The sequence below is a fragment of the Eurypyga helias genome, unplaced genomic scaffold, assembly GCF_000690775.1.
Source record: "Eurypyga helias isolate BGI_N326 unplaced genomic scaffold, ASM69077v1 scaffold13426, whole genome shotgun sequence".
Classification (NCBI taxonomy): Eukaryota; Metazoa; Chordata; class Aves; order Eurypygiformes; family Eurypygidae; genus Eurypyga; species Eurypyga helias.
Genome location: NW_010258670.1, coordinates 3,617 through 25,188, shown reverse-complemented (window position 1 = coordinate 25,188; position 21,572 = coordinate 3,617). Strand labels below are relative to the sequence as shown.

The window sequence follows — 21,572 nt, the reverse complement described above, 5'->3', positions numbered from 1 at the left end:
CGTACCTGTGGGCCGGCGGCGGGTGGCTACCAAGGTGGTGCGAACCACAGCGGGGGATTTACACACACTGTAAAACCTGCTGGGGCGATGGGAGGGAGAAGCTGCTGAAGAAATGGGGTTTCGCCGGTACAGAGCCTTTTCTGCTCTCCTACTCCTCACGGAGGAGGGACGGGGTTAAAAAATGGAGGAGGCAGAGTGCACCATCTTCCCTGACAGGGCCTGCAAAGAAGGAGGGTTTCTGCAGGACAGTGATGGCCAAGGTCATTAAGAGGTGCTTACTGAGAGAGTTTTGTCTGGGTTTTGGGTAATGTCCTGTAGCACTTACTGGGGTTCTCCCTCCAGAGCAGTCCAGCTGTTGGGAAAGAGATTTGCGGCTGGTGTGGAGAGTGTGGGGCTGTCGGTCTCTGAAGAGCATGGCTTGCCGGGGTGCCGCAGCGTCCATCTCCCCTATCCAGTATGGGTTTACACCTGTCAGATGTGGGGAGAGAGGCTAGGTGATTTCTCAAGGGTTGGATATTTCAGCATATTTGTTTCATCAGGTAAACGTTACTTAGAAATGGTTTTCCTCTCGTAAATCTGTGAAGGGAGCGATCTTTTCAATCCTCACTCTGGGGAGTGAAAAAAAAAGTGACCATACCCTACCAAAAGACCATTTGCCTATTTAGAATACTCCTTAAAAAAACCCATAAAATAGAATGCTAGTGCAGAAAAACTCTGATTGTAGGATATTGTGACTATAAAAGCTGATGCTTTTTTGTGTCAACAATTCTTTGCTAAGGATCCCAGACTAAACTGGGGCAACAGCTGCGGTGTCTTTCAGCACCACAGTACCGTCACGAGGTGAAGTGCTGTGCACTCCCTGAATATTACAAAAGAAAAGATTACATCCTTATAACTTACTGGTTGAGTTACTGCGAGTCCGTTGACATGAAGCTTTACCGTGCAGAAAACCATTTTGTAGTTCCAAAGACCTGTCCTTGTAGGTCGGTGTTTCCTAAAAAAAAAAAAAGCGATTGCTATTGAGGAAATTATCAAAAGTGATCTAAACTTAAAAATAAAATTTCTCCTAATTGGGCTTGCGCACATTCCAGCCTGGATCAAATACGTGGTGCAAAATTAATTATTTAAAGTAAATAGGATGATAAAGGAGAATGCAGGTCAAAACTTTGCTATAAAAATGACTGCAACTTGCCAAAGTAATAAGATAGAAATAGATTCTGGTCTTTAGTCAAAATGGACAGAAAATTAATTGGACACCCTCAGTGGGTTCAGACAAATGTTTTGATCTATTTAGCCATGCTTGTCTAATTTCTGGAGATAACTGGTGCTGTTTGGTACTCACCACACTGGGAGGGCGCTGTTTTTAAAAGGAAAATTCCTAGGCCCAGCTTTGAAATGGTGGAAAGGTGTCTAACTCATTTCAGAGGGATGTGTTTTAGTCAAAATACAGTCCAGGTGTTTATAAACCTTTGAGGACTGGCTTTAGTGTTTTTTTCCAAAACTTCAGCCCCCTTCTACTTGGAAACTCTTAGTTGGTTTTGAAAATACAGCCACTAATTCTAGCATTTAAAAACATGTCGATAAAACATTCAAGTTTCTAAATGCAGGTTTTTAGAACAGTTTGAAAAAAATAAAGGATCACATCTGACTAACAGTTGATGTTAGGAATAATTTCTAGGTGTGTATGGTTCCTGAAAGTCCTGCTTCTACTGTGCTATGGGGAATGCCATTGGTCCTGAGGGAATCCCAGTTAAAGGAAGAACGCTACTAAACACAGCCATCGTATGGAAATGGGTAGAAATAGACTAAACCTCCAAACATAAAAGGGTTTTGCTCAGCAATATTCCGCAGGGGCTATGAAGGCTGCAAGAGCAGCGTCAGAGCAGGATCTGTATGTTCTAATCTGTCTGGAGTCAACCAAAGCAAACACTTTCTTCCGGAAGCCTGACTTTACTAGTGGTGTTTGGAGATACCTCAAGAACTAATGAATGATAATTTTCCTCTCTGACAGCAGGTGGAGGCATTGCCAAGTAGCAAAATCCTACCAGGGCTTTCCTATCCCATCCCCTTAGGGAACCCTTCGGAATAAGAAGATTCTTAAAGAGGCATTTTTAAAGTGATTTTGTAGTGTACCTCTTACTAATCCAGCTAGCTGGGAAAGCCTTTGCTGTTAGGCCTTAATTAATTTGGTGCAGGCTTGTCTTTCAGTGCACAGTTCACTTGGCTGCCTCTTGGGCAGCACTATGCTACAGGAGTTTAGTATAGTTCATCTCTGGACACTTAGGCATTTAAAGGTGATAAAATAAACAAAAATCTTGGCAGAATCCAGTAGCCGTCTGGGTGAGACAGTTCACTGCCATCCTAGAACGAGGCACGCTCAGACCTGACAGCAGCTCCAGTCAGGGGTGTTTTCTCAGTCTAGGATTGTATCAGAGCTTTCTGTGTGACCCGTTTGCAGATAACAAGCAGAAAGTGCCTTTTTTGTGTGAATACCAAGATCTGAAGCTAGCAACAGACCTCTGGCTGAGCTCTGCTGTCCTCCAAGTAATAAATTAGTGATAGGGGATTAACTCTGTCCAGTCATTATCCTGCAGTTTCCTCCAGAATTTGCAAGTGAAAAGCCTTTGATGCCATCTAGTTTGGGGTGGGGAGAAGAGGACAGGAAGCCTGAAATTAAACATGTCTAATCCAATGAAATAGACTCTGACAGGTAGATCAGAAGGGTTTTCCACTGAAAGATTTCATGATAACCCAGGGTTGCTGTCCTGCTGATTTTGCCTCCTGTTCCCCTCTCTTTCTATAGCAGACTCCAGTAACATTCACTAAGGGAATTTTCTAGCTATAAACCATAGAATCATAGAATCATTTGGGTTGGAAGGGACCTTAAAGATCATCCAGTTCCAACCCCCCTGCCATGGGCAGGGACACCTTCCACTACACCAGGTTGCTCCAAGCCTCATCCAGCCTGGCCTTGGACACTTCCAGGGATGGGGCATCCACAGCTTCTCTGGACAACCTGTCCCAGTGCCTCACCACCCTCTCTGGGAAGAACTTCTTCTTGATGTCTAATCTAAACCTCCCCACTTTCAATTTAAACCCATTGCCTCTTTCTCCCGTCTCTCTTTGCCCTTGTAGAATCATAGAATCATCGAATCACTGGGTTGGAAAAGACCTTAGAGATCATCCAGTCCAACCGTATCTGTCCACCACTAAACCCTATCTCTCAGCACCTCATCCACCCGTCTCTTAAACACATCCAGGGATGGTGACTCCACCACCTCCTTGGGCAGCCTGTTCCAGTGCGTGATAACCCTTCCGGTGAAGAACTCCTTCTGAAGAAAAAGTCCCCTCCAGCTTCCTTGTAGCCCCTTCAGGCACTGGAAGGTGCTATAAGGTCTCCCCAGAGCCTTCTCTTCTCCAGGCTGAACAAGCCCAACTCTCCCAGCCTGTCCCCATAGCAGAGGGGCTCCAGCCCTCGGAGCATCTTTGTGGACTCGCTCCAACCAGTCTATATCCTTCTGATGTTGAGGGCTTCACAGCTGGATGCAGAACTCCAGGTGGGGTCTCATGAGAGCAGAGCAGCGGGGGAGAATCCCCTCCCTCGACCTGCTGGCCACACTTCTGAGTGTGTGAATATAGATCCTAGATTCACAAAATTACTTCAGCCGGCTCTCCAGCTTCTGGATTCATGCATCTTCCCTTAAATCCATCTCTGACTTGGCTCAGCTTGCAAATGGAAAACTAACATTGGCAAGCTATGCGTTTCTAAAAGGAGGGGTTGTGTAGCCCTTGCTAGAATTTCCCAGGGCCCTGGCCTCCCCATAGCCTCGGCCTCCCCATAGCCTCTGTTTATCTGGGAAAAAGCTATGCTGTAACTCACCAGAGTCTGACCACAAGAGGTTTGGGGTTTTGTGAGGAAGAGCAAAACCATGTTCTTCAAATGTCTGATGCACAAATTCCCCTTCTCTCTGAAGTAAATGTCAAATCACCCCACAGCTGTGGGAGAGGACCATAACTTTCATGCTTACTTTGCTAGACATCATGATGTTCACCAGACGTGTTGTTGGGTGAATGAGAGATTCGGCCTCCTTGCTGGACAAATCGTTAAGTGATTGTCCATTTAGTGTTAACAGTTCATCCCTTGGGCTCTGACAACCATCCCTTAAAAAAAATACAAAAAGGAACATGCTGGCACAGAGTTTTGCAAAGAACAATATGGCACTATTGTGCTACGTGTCCCACTAACTGAGGACTCGGCTGTAATCCTCCCTCTGCCTTCAACAGGGCTGCCCTGAGATGTCTTCATACACACCCCATCCCCTGCTAAGACTATTTCCCTGTTGCTGCTCTCTTCTGCTCAGTCCTGGTGATCAGTGGCTGCCTTTCCCCATGTAGCTTACATCCAGCCGAAAATGACAGCACAGAATAGCCCAATCCAGGCAAAACATTTCGCCTTTCTCACTGTCTTGCACATGCATAGATCAGACTATATGATTTACTCATTTTCAGAAATTTTGCCTCCTACTGCTTCCCAGTGGCCTTGCTAGGCTGGTGACGTCTGACATTGCCCTTGACCAGGGCAACTAGGAAAACACTGTTTGAAAACCTAATGTTATGTACAATTTTTCATTCTCCCAGGTGTACTGCTTCATGCAAATGAGAAGCATTTGATCCCTGAATTGTCACAGTTTTATTTTTCTAAAATCTTGTCCTGTGTCTCACACTGGAAGTATTGTGAGAAATGACTCCCAAACATCACTGCTTTCTCTGAAACTGAGCTTCAAGGCATAGCTTGTCACAGAAATCTGGCCATGCAAAATCCATGCAAATGCCTCCCTGCTAAGCTTGCTGACTTCACATGTACCGTACCTGTTTGCTGAGCCTCCCGCAGGCACGTGGCTGCCCGTGAACCCTTTCCAGAATGATGCACAGTTCGGACTCCTAGGGAGCTTGATTCCCAAGCTGCTGTTCCCTGCGGTTGAACACAGCCTGCAGATGCAGTTGTCCTGATTCAGAAGATGAAAGGTGGCATGAAAGAAAATGTACCAAGGATGTTAGAAGTTACTTACAGTCATCTTGAGCCTTTTTAAGAAACGCAGAGAATATCCTTGTTCTTAGAGCCAGATTGCCTCTGAGTAGAACAGAAACAGACCTTTAACACCGTGCAGTTGTAAAAGAATAATTGTATTATGGAGCCAGTGTTTAAAAGATGTTGTTTTCCCTAGGACTTCAGTAGCTTCTGCCTACAAGAGGGAAGTATTAGAATCGAGTGCCCCTTTACACAGAGGGACAGAGAACAGATAGTAGGCTGTTCATAGTAACTGGATAAATTTTGCCTATGCTAACTATTATAAGAAAAGACAGGGAGGACAATAAGCATGCACCAGAAAAGGAAATAGTCTGGAAAACAGAATAATGGAAAATAAGTGTATACAACACACTAGAAGCTCCACCCCTGCCGCTGACTTGGTAAGCAGGGGCAGGGGAGCAGAGAGGACTGCAACAGTGGAAGATTCTTTGTCCATCCCAGACTGGTTGAGGTTGCTGTAGTCTGTGTTGCAACTGGAGGACGAATTGTAAGCACATTTTTAAGACAGTTATGAATCATTAACATATGGCCATACAGAAGGAGAGTGTCTTAAGTCGTATGAGTAAGTAAAGCAAAGAATGGATTGACTAAGCACATGACGAACAACACACTTGTCTAGCAAATACACTCCTGCAGCACAAATGCGTGAACACTTAAACATTCTAGAGAGACAAGGAAAGCTGGAAGAAGTTAGCACACAATTCCTTTTCCATTTGCTTAGTAGATCTCCTAACTCAAGTATGAACTTCTTCTGCTCCCAGCTGAACCCACCTCCTCTGCCCTCGCCAGCCTCTCCATACTCCACATAGTGAAGAAGGCTCTCAAGGTATCCTGGATCCAGGCTTGTTCCCAAGAGATTTGTATGACTGAGGTATAGATTTCTGAAGGGGAGGCAAATTTCATATGTTAGGACAGGCCACAAAATATAGCAGTGGTCAACTGTCTGTATTGCTTCTGGATCCCCTGGTCAGAGTGGTAGGAACTATTTCCAGTAATCTGTAGTCTTTGACAGCACAAGGAAAGCTGCTGTGTAACCACCTTCTTCCCCATCAGTAGGGCTTCACTTCTGCCCTAAGCAGGGTTCATCCAGCCCCGAGGGTTAGAATCATTATGCCCTTTCACCACAAATCAATGAGGATCACATCATACCTGACTTACAGCAAACACAATCTTCAAATTTACAGCAATGTCAATAAAGCTCATTATCTTCCGGGCTGACTGTTGAAGCCTGGCTCCCAGTCTGAAATCTGCCAGAGTAAATCTAAGGCTGTGAATGAATTAAGTATTTAACGTCAAGCCCCGGGCGCGCTGCAGGCAGAACTCAGTAGGTAGTGCATAAGGGCTCTGCCTGTATTGACTGACTTGTTAACTCGGTGGGTTTGCTTGCATTCCGGATTGTCTGCAACTAATGAGGAGCGTCTGAATTTTACGGAGCCTCTTTTGTTCATGAAGAGTGCTTCTAGTGAGTAACAGGTCAGTGCACAAGCACAGACAGAATTCTATTTTAAACAACTTTGTTTGAACTCCAGTGTTAGTTTTGGAGCTTCTGTATTTACTTTTCACCCAGGGTAAATATCTTGGGAAGTACATACTTGAAATCAGGACTACATTATGTTCTTTTTTATCTTATGCTTTGAAGTCTTCAGCATGGTAACAAAATAAAAATGAGAATTCCGATGTCTTAAAATTTCAGATCTTGAGTAGCAAAAAATGTGAGCTACATTTCTGTGTATTTGCACTGGTGCTTTGGTTTAGATATCAGTGAGAAATTACAGGCCAGATCTGCATACAAGATCACAGGTTTTCAGTAGGGTACCGTGCTTGTTCTACAACAGGAGAACTGTAAGAGAGAGAGTAAAGGTAGGAAATTAATCTGCTGGTTAACTATTTTGAGATCTCAGCTGATCAGGGATTGAAGGTGCTGTGAAAGAATAATTGTGTCATAGAGTCAGTGTTTACAAAACGTTGTTTCCTTTTTGTCTGTAGTCAGAAGTCAAGTTTGGACTTTCCAGCTTCACTTTTCTAGGAGTCCTTACTCTTGTGTACTGCTCCCTTGAAATATCTATATATCCTCTCACAGGTACTGGGCAGGCACACACACAGAACTTTGCATAGCTGGTCTCCATGCTTCATTTTCTTCTTGATTTTAACGTAATGCTGGGCCTTTTCAGGCTGTCCCCAATCATCTCTGTTAAGAGCAGGAAGGCTTATGCCCTTACTATAATTTGTTCACAGTGTAGAGCTGCTGCGTTCATAGTGTTTATAACAATCTTCCTAATTAATTGTCCAAAAGCCATTTGGCTCTCCTCAGTTTCATAGGGCATCACAGAGTGCAGGGGGTTTGCCACTGAGGTTTTTCATTGCAGCACCATGTAAATCCTTTGGGGAAGACATTGTATTTTGTACAATGGGACATAGGCCACGCTGGAAATTCTGGGTTATATTGGGACATACGTGTGAAATGACACCAAATAAAAACTGATATGAATATTCTTCCCAGGACCAATAAGCTGCATGCACTTAGTCAGAAGGGAAGTAGATGTTAAATCCATTGAACACTGCAGAAAAACCTTGGGAATAATATTTGTTTAAATCTGTAGTCATCTTACCAAGTTGGGCTACATTTCAAATAAGGTCTGTGTGTCAATCGTTTCTGCAATTAATTTATGTGAATTACTTAAAAGAAAAAAAAAAAGGTTTTATTGGGCTGCAGGGACATGTGGCAAGTATCTGTATGTTGTCAGCCTCTGCACTTTTTCGGGTCCTGGATATAGATCACTATATTCACATCCAAGTTATTGCAACATGACAGAAAATTAATAAAAGCTGTTCTTTAAAAAAAATAAACATTTGACTGATTCACGTGCCAGCAGTCAATTTGCTTTGGGTTTTGTTCTTTAATGCCTTTTATTTCCTGTCTCACTTATTACTTTACGTATAGAAATACTGCTGATGGTTCCAAGAGTAAGCACAATATTTATTCTGCATCTTCCTCCTTTTTAAAATGTCCTTCTCATTTTGAAAGGAGATTTATAGCTCTGAATGTAGTGAATGCTGAAAATTTGCTAAAATAAGGTTGGCAGGTTTGGTGTGGGCAGGTGGATTCTACGTCAACCTTACCTATTCCTTATCAGAACCTGTGCCTAAACGTATATTTGCTGCCAGTTAATAAAATATCTCTGTTTATAATGAGGTTTGCCACGGAGCACTTCAAGACTCTGGGGAGACTTGTATCTGCACTATAATATCTGCTCAGCGCTGTGAAAACAAAGTGAGGAAAGTCTGTGGGAGCACACTATAAGGAAAATTTGGTTTTAAACTGAATCTGCCTGGCTGAAAGATAAAAATCACAGGTGGAGTTCAAGAGCCTTCTGAAATGCATTTTTGTCACAGGTGAGAGTAGATAAATTTTTCATGTGTTTAGTTCTGGAAAAGTAATTTACACCAGGCCAACTCTCTCTTCCTGCTCCCCCTTTTTTGTCATGCAAAATGCACAACTTCCAAGGATGTTTTTCTATATCTGCCATTTAAAAGATTTTTTTTTCTTTCCTGCTCTCATTAGACATCTCTAGCCCAGCGTCCTGTCTCAGAACATGTAATTCCAGATGTTGTTTAGAAATAAGGGTAACCATGGCATCTGTGGAAAACTGAAAAACTTTTGTGCACTCTTAATGTAGGACACAGTAGTTAGATTGTCTGAAATGAAGGGAAGTGTTATACGAGGCTAGTTCAAGTAAGGTCTTTGACTCAATTAACCAAGCGTATGACAATGAGCTGATTGACTATTGTTTTACAAACAAACAAACAAAAGAAAATCTAACAAAAGTACAATAGTGAATTTAAATATTTAGCTTTTCTGGCCTCCTGACTGTGAAATGGCTACAAGTGGAAGATTAAGAGAATACAGTCTTTGGGGATTTTCTTCACAAATTATGTTTTTTTGCATCAGTTCCAACAAAGAAAGGGCCAGAGTCTCCCTGGCATAAACTGACGTGACTCCACCGATTCTGACGCACCCTAGCCGATGCCTCAGTCTTTTCAAAATATTTATAGTAGATGTAATTCATTTTCCCAGCAGCATATTCCCTTTGCAATTAATAAAATGGCAGAAGCTAAACAGCCTTCGGATGATGCAGAAGCAGGACACGGGATTCAGGTTCTGCTCTAGACAGACGATTCAGCACATCAGATGTTACAGAGGGACCTTTCTATCCATCACTTGGCCTTTGGTATGTTTTTCTGGGAGCCTTTGCCCTGGCCCACATTTTGCAGCACACACTGTCTAAATGTAACAGCCTCTTTCCTCTTTCTTTTTTGTTGCAAAAGCAAGAAGGCCAGGAGGCAGAAAGAGAGAATAAGTAGGAAAAGGGAGGAGAACACATAAATGTCTAAATAAATGGAGTCCCCTCTCCTGGCTTTGTTTTTCCATCCTGCCCATAGGCTCATGTTTGAGGCATTACAGTCTGTTGCCATAACACTTGTCCAAAGTGCCAGCTAACTGGCGTTTGCATCCAGGCAAGTTAAAAAAAAAAAAATTCTGGTGATGACCAAGGAATAAAAATGACCTTTTGCTTTTTTCCTCCTTCAAGCAGACGGTCAAAAACCAAAGAAATCAAGGATAAAGTTTCTAGAACTGGGTGGAGCCATGCAGTCAGATCACCTTGCATGCGGTGTTTGCTTGAAGAGTCATCTCTTCCCTGTTCTGGTTACTCTAGATGCTGTTTCAACCCTGCTAACAGCCTCCCTGGCTGGTAACTCTTGGTGCAAGGCCATCTTCCACAGCGTTTGCCGTGTCAGTGCACAAGATATTAGACACTGCTTATGATTTCTTTTATTTTCCTTTCAGGCCACCTGAAAATTGCAGATTTTGTGAGAAGCAAACTGGAAAGGAGATCTGGTGGTTTGTACACTGACAAGCTGGCTTTCCAGCTCTGTCCACACCAATCTAAACGCATCTCATCTTGGAAACTACGTGATCCGGGAACTGGCTGAGCAGATGACACGCAGGTAATCCTGGGTGCTTTAGGCAAAGCGCAATAGTCTATATGAGTGAATATTGTAACACACAAACCACATTAATTGAAAGACTATTTGTCTGTTCTCATCATTGCTGACAGTACATTAGAGAAGGGGGGTGGGGAAATCTTTGCTATTTAGAATATATAATGAAAGGAGATACTTTGAGAAGGATGTAAAGGTAATGGATGTAATGGATCAGAGGCATTCTTTCCCAGGTACTATCCAACACAGAATAAGTTATGTGCTATAACATTTTGATACAGATTTTCTTTGTCCAGGAGTGCATGGTGTTGTTTTGTCTTCTACTGCTTTCCTGTACAATCTGCCAGGCAGGAGATAGATGGCTGGGAAGTTAATGAAGTCCTTAGCAGGGACATGTCTACGTGCCTTTCTGCTGAGCAACACGTAGGTGGATGAAAGTGCTGTTGCAATGCCCAAAACATGGTGAGGACACAGAGAAGAAAAGAAAGAAGAATGTGGCATTTGATAGCAAGTGGGGAGTACTTAGGTGATGCACTTTGTTGCAGATAGGATTCCTTCACTCCTCCTGACCCTTGCTCTCTCCTCCCTTTCCTTCACCTACTTTAAAGTACTCCATGGTCAACTGTTTCCTCTTTTCATAGAATCATAGAGTGGTCTGTGTTGGAAGGAATCTTAAAGATCATCCAGTTCCAACCCCCCTGCCATGGGCAGGGACACCTTCCACTAGACCGGGTTGCTCCAAGCCTCATCCAGCCTGGCCTTGGACACTTCCAGGGATGGGGCATCCACAGCTTCTCGGGGCAACCTGTTGCAGTGGTCCCCACCTGCTGTGGGAAGAATTTCTTCCTGATGTCCAATCTAAATTTCCCTGCTTTCAATTTAAACCTGTTACCCATTTTCCTATCACTATCATTTTCCTCTCTTTGTAATCTGTAACTTCCGTACAGATGAAAATTCCACCCCTGCAGCTTTCCATGTTGAGTGTGCCACCATTGCTGCATACTGTTGGAAAGAAGTTGTCTAGAAGATGTAGTTATGGACTGAAACCCCTATCATCTGCTCACATGTCACCACAGTAAAAGTGGTAGGGAGCATCACAGTTAAATAACGTCCATCCTCCGCCCTTTTGGTGCACTGGGTATGCAAATGCAAGCTATGAATGCTTGTCAGTGTTTGGCATCTGTGGGCCAACCACTTCAATACTCCTCACAAGCGCCAAATTTACCCTTGACACAAGGTTGTAGTCCCTTCAGACTTGCATGTCTGTGTGTCAGCTGATAGAAGAGAAGTGACATCGCAGTCCCACCCCCATCAGTGCACTACTATTGACACCAAAAACCTGTGCATATTTTGTTGACAAGAATGGACAAAACATGGTATCATCAGAATTTTGGCATTCTGAAATTCTTTGGTGTATAATAAGATCTCAGTTCCAGCTCAAAGTCTTTTCTGCAGGTAGTGCAATAAGAACGATGTGTTTCTGTGGGGATTCTCTGCAGTCTAATCTGGGTTGTGCTCATGCTGCAGTGCTTCCTTCAATGGCTACCGCAACATTTTATGTAGAAGACTGAAATGAAGGAATTGATGTCATGATGCACAGATGCCCTCTCCAAAAATTATCCTCTTGCGTCTCATTTCCTTGTTGTAAGTTGCACCTAGTTTCTCAGACTGTTAGTAATGGGATATAGGACTATTTGGGATCCTAAAGATTTTGGAATCAGGAATACGTGCCTGTAATACATATACAGAAGTCCTGAAACCCTTTGATTTGCTCATGGTTTATGCAATAGTGAATCCCATGCAATCAGCAGAGTATGGCTCTGAGAGATACTTAAGTTTTTGAATAGAAGAGATGAACTAGTAGCTGGAATACTGATGTTCCAGGTTGCTCTGGAGAAGCACAGGGACCATTAAATCATGCAGGACTTTTAAATATTCTTTTCTCCTTCCACTATGACGGCAAAGATGAAGTTGTTCAGTTCTGTGCGAGTTATTAGCACCTTCAGAGTCATGCTTAGGGCTGCAGGCACTGGAAAACAGAAGAATAGTGGAATATCTGCAGCAACACCACAGAAAGAATGGGATCAATTTTCTTGAACAAAGACAGGGATCCTTCAGCCCTGAGTCACACATCATGAATTTCTGAAGTGTCACATGGAGAGAGTGAGTGTTATGCTGGGTCTTGAAAAATGCTTGTTGACTCCTTTGAGAGGTTTTAAACTTAAGCTCTCTGAGACACGTGGTATAGGAAGATGGTTCTGACAGGCTTGTGCCATACGGAAGACGAGATCACTGCTTGCATAATACAGGATAAAGCCTCAGCAGCAGTAGTACAGGATAAGGTCAGTGCAGCTGCTGCCTAAGTTCATCCCATTTAGCTTGCTGAGATAAGGCTTTTTAGAATTACTCACTGATCGATGACTCTGAAAGGTGTGGAAGATTAGCAAATAGCATCTGAGGAGGTTTATATTGCTATGAGAGCTCTGGAGAGGGAACTTAATGTACCCATTGTCTATAAGGGCACAAAGCAGCACAAAGGCTACTATAAGGGACTAGGTTGCTGACTAATTTATGTCACCATCCATCCAGGCTCCTGGCCCATCCTGTTCAGTGACACTAATGCTTCAGCCTAAGAGTGGATTTATACCTTTGGCACTTATATTTTATGTGTGCAATGGCATTAGTTATGGGACTTACTCTGTTCCCCAGATCCCTAGTTGAGCTGCTTGCCAGCTATAAAAGCAAATTATCTAAACTTACAGTCTGCAGTAAGATAGTGAGTAGTTTCATATGGGTGTGGATCACGACAGCTATTGGAGCCTTGCATATTTTAGAGGTGTGCAAGCAAGTTGACTGTGGCAGCTGACACACACCTAAGGAAGTACTTCAGTTTTGTTAAAAGAGAAGTGGGGGGAGTCCACAGAGGCCAGCTCCTTCTCCACTCTGAGAAGGAAATGAGCAGAGACCACATGGGCTCTTTCCAAAAATGAGGAGGTGGCACGGTTTTGCAGGTGACTGAGTGTATTTTGAGGCTTGGATCAGTGTCACCTATTTATGTTTTCTGTCAGACTGTAATAGAAAGTTGTCTTGGTTATGTCCTCATGCAGGGACTTTGCCAGGGGCTGAAACACCTCACATCCAGAACTCTGTCCTGCTGCAGTCTTTGCAGTATTGGGCTGCACGCTGTGATCATTAGCAAGAAACAAAAGGAGTAAGAAAAGAGGCTGGTTTTCAGTAGCACTGTGCCACTGTGTGTTTAGATGTAGAGGTCTAGTTTTAGCCAATCTCTGTTGAAGGTATATAAAATAAAATAGAATATATCAGAAAAAAATATTTTAGGTGAAAGAATAAGTTCTTTCACACAAGCCACTATTTGCATAGATAAGGGATGTGCCAGGAGGACACAAACTGTATTAAAAGTCATGTCATACTTGCAATGAGGCCCCTTTTATATATCGCACCAACAGGTAGAGAGGAAGTGGAAAAATTAGGATACGTCGCTGAAAAGGAACTTGCTAAAGGCATCTAAAACGTATTGCTCAGACTGAAAACATGTTCAGATTGTATGGGTTAACATCGTTACCTTTTGATTAAAGAATAATGTTGTTAATATGAGGCTGTTAAGAGTTTTACATCTCTAGGAAAAAGTGACATCTCTCGTGATTTTAGAGCCATCGCTGCCTCCTTCCTGAATCAGAGAGAAAACATCTGCCTGCTGACCCTCCTGTGTCTTTCACAGTATTCATATAAATCATACTTGCATAACTTGGGAGATCTCATAGTATCAGACTTTACAAATGCACTTTACTATAATGACAGTTTTATATTTTGAGCTGAATACTGTATTGCAGGTAGAAAACACCAGCTGCGCTAGTCTGAGTGCACTGAGAGTTAGCCTAACAGTCACTGATTTCAGCAGAACATCAATCAGCAGAGCACAACAGCAGAGCAGGGAAGCTGATACATTTTCATGCTGTTTATACAGGGCAGGGACGCTGCAGGCTCATAGGCTCTGAAAAAGCTAAGCAGAATCCTGTGTTCCTGAGAAATACAAATTAATCCATTTAGGAACTACTGTAATGGGAAACATTACAATATCCTGCACCGAGTTGCCTACCTTGGTGAGTAACTTTCTTCTCATGTTGTTGCAGTTCTCATTTGCTGAAGCTTTGGACTGGACCATGCTGGTGATCACACGCAGAGGAGGATCAGGTGGGCTGTCTTCTGTCTCTAATGTGCATGGCAGTTGAGTTCTAGGACAGCAGTCAAAATCCTCTTCACCCCAGGTGGTAGAAATCTCAAAGGGATCTGGGCATTTCTCATCAGGACTTGACCCATCATCACTGGTTTTGGCATTGCAAAGTATAAGTGATCTTGAAATGGAGCGAAACTTCCTTGACTTCCTGTGCCCAGCATTGCTCTTTCGGTCCATCTTCAGAGAGCTGGTGGCGCTGCTCTTTTTCCTATCATTCTCCCATTTGTGCAGCATGATATTTCAATAACTTGCTCCGCTCCTCTGGTCCTAAATATCCTTCAGGAAAGGAAATATAAAAAGTAAGTTGTAATATACTCCACTTTCTCCCACTTAATAACCTACAATACTGAAAAGCCCTAATGAATAAATCGAATCAACAGAGCCTTTCAGTCTGCTAACAGCCACGTGATATCTCATGACTTGCTAATTCTGTTTCTTTGCAGTGCTCTGCTAAATTCTCCTTCACCTTTTCATTCTCTTCCATGCTCCCCAAGCACAACGGAGTGCTTTTAATAAATGTTTTTGATGCTTCCATTGTGCTGCTTCCTTTGGGCTTCTGCTGAATTTGCATGTTGCAATCCCAAATTGAAAAGGAAGGTACTTTAAAAGCATTATTCTATCCTCCTAACATTATTTGGAGAGAGGAAGCTCCTTCTGAAGTTTGACTCAGGAAACCACCATAATTCAAAGAAGATTAATCAAATTGTCGAGGTTAAGTTCTCCACCTCATGCATCTGATTTGTCAGTGGTTTAGCAAAAGTAGATCTCAGACGTGAGAGAGTAAGGAATGTCAGGCTGCTATAAACCCCCTGCCTTTGCAGACCAGAACTCACTTAAGACTGTGCATTTAACAGTAACAGAGAGATCCAGTGAAGCACTTAAGATGTGAATATCTGATTAGGGACTGAACTCTGTAAAGGAATACAGCTCCAATACATCAATCAAGAAGCGTGCCATTATGGAAATGGTTTATCTCAGCGTATGATTCAGCATACAAAATTAATAGAAAATGGAAGAAATTCTGTAAAATCAAAATGTGGCAAAAGTTGGAGCTTTTGTAAAACAAATAAAGTAGCGAGCATGTTATAGTAACAAAGGGAAGCTTTGTTAAACTGTTTCTTTTTTTTTCCTTCCTCTCAGAAAGTTTTCTAGACGTATTTTGGTAGGTATGCGCAGTGCTGAAAATTCAACAGGATGAAATCTAAATTAATTACATTGACTTTCTTGATTTTTATTATCATGCTTTCTACACACTTTCTATTCTCGTTGCAGTACCTAACTGACACTGTATGCTGCCATTCTAGAGAAAATACCTATTGAAACTAAAGGATTTGCATAAATCAGAGATGCTATAGGTGTTATACAAAAAACCGAAAGTCAATGTGATTCAAAAAGCACTCCTCAAGTACACTGTTGAGAGAAAAAGTTTGTACGTTGTGCACCAAACTGCATTGCTCTTTGTTTTGGTTTGATTTTCTCTGCTCTTATGCAGAATTAGGTAAGTATGTATGCACTCTATACCTGAAATCATAGAACAGAATCATAGAATGCCAATGGTGATTAGAAATAGAAGGCAGATTTTCTAAAGTTTCCTTACAACCACAACAACAAACACAGGCCTGCAAGCTCTGATCAAGCCAGACTTGTATAATAAATCCAAGCCAGCCTTATAATAAAACTGCAGGATTCTTCTTCCTTCTTTCTCTGTCATACAAGTAACCAGGAAAAACAAAAACAGATGATAGACACTATGCCAATGCATAACTGTCTAAAGGAGTTATATGGCATCGCTGGAGAGATACCCAATCCAGCGTGAATCTGAATTTGTTTGGATTTGTAAAAAAAAAATCTGCACATAGAATCCTAGAATCCTAGAATGGTTTAGGTTGGAAGGGACCTTAAAGATCAGTTCCAACCACCCTGCCATGGACAGGGACACCTTCCACTAGACCAGGTTGCTCCCAGCCTTGTCCATCCTGGCCTTGAACACTTCCAGGGATGGGGCATCCACAGCTTCTCTGGGCAACCTGTTCCAGTGCCTCCCCACCCTCTCTGGGAAGAACTTCTTCCTGATACCTAACCTAAACCTGCCACTTTCAATTTAAACCCATTACCCCTGGTCCTGTCACTACAGGCTCTTGTAAAAAATCCCCCCCAGCTTCCTTGTAGCCCCTTCAGGTATTGCTATAAGGTCTCCCCGGAGCCTTCTCTTCTTCAGGCTGAACAAGCCCAACTCTCTCAGCCTTTCATTGTAGCAGAGGTGGTCCAGCCCTCTGATCACCTTCGTGGCCTCCTATGGACTCACTCCAACAGGTCTGTTTCATAGATTTCTCAGGAGCAGCAGAGAGGTTCCTTCTTCCCCCAGGAAGAAGGATGTTTATCTCTGCAGTCCTTTCTGGCATTTTTGGTAGGTAATGCTCCTACAGCCTTCCATCATAACTGATTTTCCAGCATGCCAGTCCTAATATTGCTCTGCTCGCTGACGTCTCTTTTCCAAAACAAAATCCCTGACACTTCAGAACCTCATGCCCTGAGTTATCAGAACTCATTGCATTTCCTATCAGGACAGTGTCCCGGGACAAAGTGCCTGTGGGAGAGTCTGACCCCACAGGGTAGGAGCACTGGGACTGGTCACTGGGGTCCCAGCATCCCCACATTGACATGAGGGAAGCTTTCAGGGTCAAACTGAACGGGTGTACTCTTCAGTACACAGAATGTTCTACTTGTTTTCTGTTTTTTTGGAGTAGCCTCTCTTCTTCTGAATAACAAGATAGGACAGACGGCTGGCTGCCACCGCAGTGTGGGTGGAGGACTGCCCAACAGCACAGCCACGCTCCCTTCCTGTGACGCAGAGCACACGCCAAATGAAAGGACATCTGAGCCTACATGTGAGGACACGTAGGCCAGAGGGGACGGGGAAAGGCATGACAGACGAAGCTCAGCTTTAATGCGTAGACTTTGTCGTTGACATTATCTCCCTTCCTGCACTGTTGGGAGAACCTACTTTTCAGAACTTCTTTGAGGTAATTTATTTTGAAGTACAGAGATGTAAAATGCTACGAATTACATTAGAACAATAATTTTGAGAACTGAAATAAATAGTTGTTGGTGGTGTAATCCTGCATGAGAAGTTTGCAATCTTTCATATACATTAGTTAAAAGCTGACTGACAGTTATCCCTACTAATACAACAAGACTTTGACGGTTTGGAGGTTTTGTTTCTTTGTTTTAAGACACTTTTTAGTGTTTTGGTAAGCCTAAAGCTTTACCCTACCATAATATGCATATACCTAATTGCAATTTTTGAGCTGGGAAATCCCTGTTAACATTCCCAGTGTATTAGGAAATCAGTCTTGTAAAGCTTGATGTTACTTTTTCTGTATGCTGAAAGGTAGGCAAAAATGCAACCTGTCCCCTTAGACCAGCATGTGAAGTTGAAAAAGCAATAGGATGGGGGAACCCCTGCAAACACCCCTTCAGCACCTGGCTGGGAAGCAACAGAGCTAACTTGCTGAAGGAGTGTGGAATGCACATCACTTGAAAGTCTGCAAACAGGGGTTGTGGCTCCTTCTGTGATTCTGGCAATCGCTATTATCGTACACTGGCAATAAGAATGTCAGAAACGAGCACAAGTTGCACATTCAGACCTAAACAGTCTTGCCCATGGGGGAAAATTAGAAGAAATAGCACTTTTCATTCAAGGATTTCAATGTTGTATAAACATTAACTGTGCTCTTACTTCCCCAAAGAGAAAGAATTTAAGAAGAGCTATTAAGTACATGGGCAAGCAGGGGACTTGATAGCTTAATGGTCAAAATATAGCTCTCTGGAGACTGGCACGCTACAATGAAGGATGGAGAGATGCAGGAGCCTTTTCTTGCTCTGCCTGAAGCTGCTGAGTTGAAAAGGAGCACTGCCATCAGTACTAAATGCCCCCAGGAGTTGCGTCCCTGACTACACCAAGTGTCTGGGATGCAGGGAAGACGCAGAAGCACCTGTTCACACAGTGGAGGAAACACTGGTTTGAATGCATTCTGCCATCCCACCCCCTGCAATGCCCCTGAGGCATTTTACCTTATGCAGAAAGAACATCTCTTTTGCCCTGCTGCACCAGCTATTTCCTCCCTCCCCAACCCCACCTCAAAGACCAAGTTTAACCCTGACTTACCTAGCATCCCAAAGCAAGCCAGCGGCTGAGCTGAAAATAAACCCAGCAGACCTGAAGATTTCCAGTTAAATACTTGCTCTAAGTATTAGATCACAGCCCAAGTCTGAACTAAGGCAACATCCTTTCCAGAGCTGCTGATTCAGGTTGCATAAGCGACAGAAGCATAGGAGGTACCAAAAACATAGTCTATAAAGTTTGCAATAAAAATATCCAGAAATGTTATTTTGCACAGAAAACAATATCACAAACGTCAGAGAGGCTTTATGATTCATTGCCATCTTCCACCAAATTTAATTCAAGGTATTGGTGGCAGGGACAATTGCTTCACAGTCAATTCTCCAAACTACTCATCTTTTCCTGCAGCGCACTCACTGCTTGTCATTTTCTCTTGCCATTCTTATACCTCCAGCACGCCTGATGGAAGTTGTCTGTGGTTTGTAATGCAAACCAAATGTTCCTTTTCTGTTTCTTTTCTTTTCTTTTTTTTTTTTCCCCTAAGCTTTATTTTTCCAGCTTTAAGTCTAAAAAGCCCTAACTCAGTCTGTCTTCTGCAAACAAAATACATTATTTGAGCTGTGCCCATTTGGTTCAAATTTCTGGTTGGATATTAAACCGAGAATTTACAAGATGCAAATAATTTGGTGTAGCTCCCAGATTGACGGCGAATGCTCTGCTGTTAACCAGACAGTAGGAAAGAGAGAACTTTTCCTTACTAGCAAGAACATGATGAGTTCTACATTACCAAGTGCTAACAGCATGATCTCTTGCATCCCAGTTTAATCTAGATCTTGTGATCTTTGTCAGATTCATTGCTGAGCAGTACGACTAGCACTGAACTGTTGCAGATGTCTAGGATTTCCAGGCAGTAGAAAGAGCTAAAGATTTGGAAGTTTCCTAATAAAGAGTAAGAAACTGTAGGATAATTGAATTTACTGTTAAAAAATTAAAAAACCTTAAAAATAAAAATTCAAAAGGAGGAACTTACAACAGCGAGGCAGACAAACCTGACTCCTGCAGAAGGCTGTTCCTCTTCATAGGCCTGGCAAAAAAAGACAGAGTGAATAATTGAAAACACACTCTCACGGTGTCACGTGACTGGGTTTCAGTAATTCTGCTCAGTACATTGGAACGGAGCTATTGTTTCCTAATTGAAGAAAATGTCAGCAAGGATAGATAAACAAAAGCAATGGGATGCAGTATTGGGGAAACTGTTTCCAGGAGGCTCCCAGCTACCCAGAGAAGGCAAGACCATTTAAGGAGCTTGTGTCATTTGTTCTTACCCATCGCGCTCTGGTCCTAGGATTGATGGGGTTCAGGCGTATGTTAAACCTACTTGGGGGGAGGCAAAGGGGGCAGCCAGAATCCGTGCTAATCAAGTGCAGGATTTCCTGCTGGAGGCTGAGACGGCAAGTATGTTTCTTGTAATTTTTAGCGGATATTTTAAACATTTAGCTAGTAGGAATTTCATAGGCCGCTTCTGCTCCAGGAGCACAACATAATAGCAGCCACTTTTGAATGCAAAGCCCTTGTATTGTGCACCATGAAATGTCACAGTCCCCTTAATCTACCGATTCTTAAATACTCCCCCTTCACGGGCTAGACTGCAGCTTTGTGACCTCAGCTGATCAAGGGCTCGGAAAATCGTTGCTCTTTCTATCTGAGAAATGAGAACTATGCCATGGGTTCTAAATTGCCTTATTTACACCTTTCATTTGCTGCAAAGTAAATGGTACACAGTCTGTTTTAGTAGTGTGGTGATTTCCCCCTCAAAACACTGCTTGAGTTGCATCTGCCATCAACTGTGGGAGCAGGCAGCCACCTTTCTGCCACGTCCCTAGGCACACTGAGCGTTTTTTCATCCATCGCCGAGATCGATGTGTCAGTCCCCACCAGTCAGTCCTTAGTTCTGCTCACACTAACAAATAACAATTTTGCTGCAGAAACCTACTTTCTCTCAATGAATATGTGTGATAAGATATATAGGGGGTTTGTAAATTTAAAAAAAGGTTCCATAACAGAAAGAATTGTCTCTGAAACAGTTAATGATAGTTTATTGAAATAGGTGTTTCAATATATTGAAATAGTTCTGTGGCTTGAAAGTCCCAGGTTTACTGCTCTGTCACTAAACCTCCAAGAGAGAGAGAAATTCTAAAATAGGTTTAAAATACTGCACTGATACTGTCTCATGTTTAGTGGTCCTGTGGCTTCCAGATAAAGCAGGGACTGTGGAGACAAGCATCTGCCCCACGAGAATGATGTGCCTACTGGGAGAAAAAGCAAAGATGAAATCTCTGCTGCATACAGTGTCTACAGGAGCCCTGAAACACTCTGTTCCATGTATTAGAATTGTAGCTAATTGATATTTAAATGTTTACAGAAAGAAAAGAATTTGACATTATTTTCCCAGCAATTAAGTTTTCAGTTCCCTGAAGGAAATCTGTTGTAAAGGAAGTAGGTTTAACCTGGATCACTGGATGACAGTAAACATGGAACATTACCCAAGTCTTTTAAATTCTAACCTTGTAAAAGAGCCATGATTTGACACTGAGTAGTGAAAATCAGTTATCAAGTAGTTTTCCTAGAAAGGAGAAGAAATGGGGCACTGATTCTGTTTTGGGAAAGTGTTCCTCACTGAATTTGAATAGAGCGGACAGTGGCCTTGTACAAAAAATGGGGCTTTATAGCACTGGTACTATAAAAATGAAATACAAGTAGGGAAGCAAAGCTCGCATACTGTTTACCACTTAACTGTCTTACACTGTAACACACACATGTTTTTGTTTAGCCATAGAGAGCTCATTCACACAAAATCTCAACAGCCCCTGAGTTTTGATCCAAACTGATTGAGCTGGAAGCTCAAAAGCATTGGAAAGCTTTTTTTATTTCTTCCCATTGTCACATGCTGTTGCATTTCCTGACTACGGGCTGAATGCTGTAGTTCCTAAGCCACGGGGAGTTTTGTTCATTCAGAATCTGGACTTCTGCCAGGGCCAGTAGCAGAAACATAAATATCACAAGGAGGGGCTGTTTTTTCATGTTGTTTCACTCTAACCTTTTGC

General features: G+C 42.7%; 1 protein-coding gene across 1 annotated transcript in view; it reads right to left on the bottom strand.

The window, feature by feature from the left end:
• The window catches only part of IL16 (interleukin 16), a 38,265-nt gene extending 18,712 nt beyond the window's left edge, over positions 1 to 19,553 (bottom strand). The window contains 7 exon segments of the mRNA XM_010154434.1: positions 326 to 468; positions 901 to 994; positions 4,053 to 4,161; positions 4,870 to 5,006; positions 14,208 to 14,584; positions 14,587 to 14,621; positions 19,499 to 19,553. Coding sequence (XP_010152736.1) covers positions 326 to 468; positions 901 to 994; positions 4,053 to 4,161; positions 4,870 to 5,006; positions 14,208 to 14,584; positions 14,587 to 14,621; positions 19,499 to 19,548 — 945 coding nt within the window. The 5' untranslated portion in view covers positions 19,549 to 19,553.
• Between the last annotated feature and the right edge of the window lie 2,019 nt (positions 19,554 to 21,572).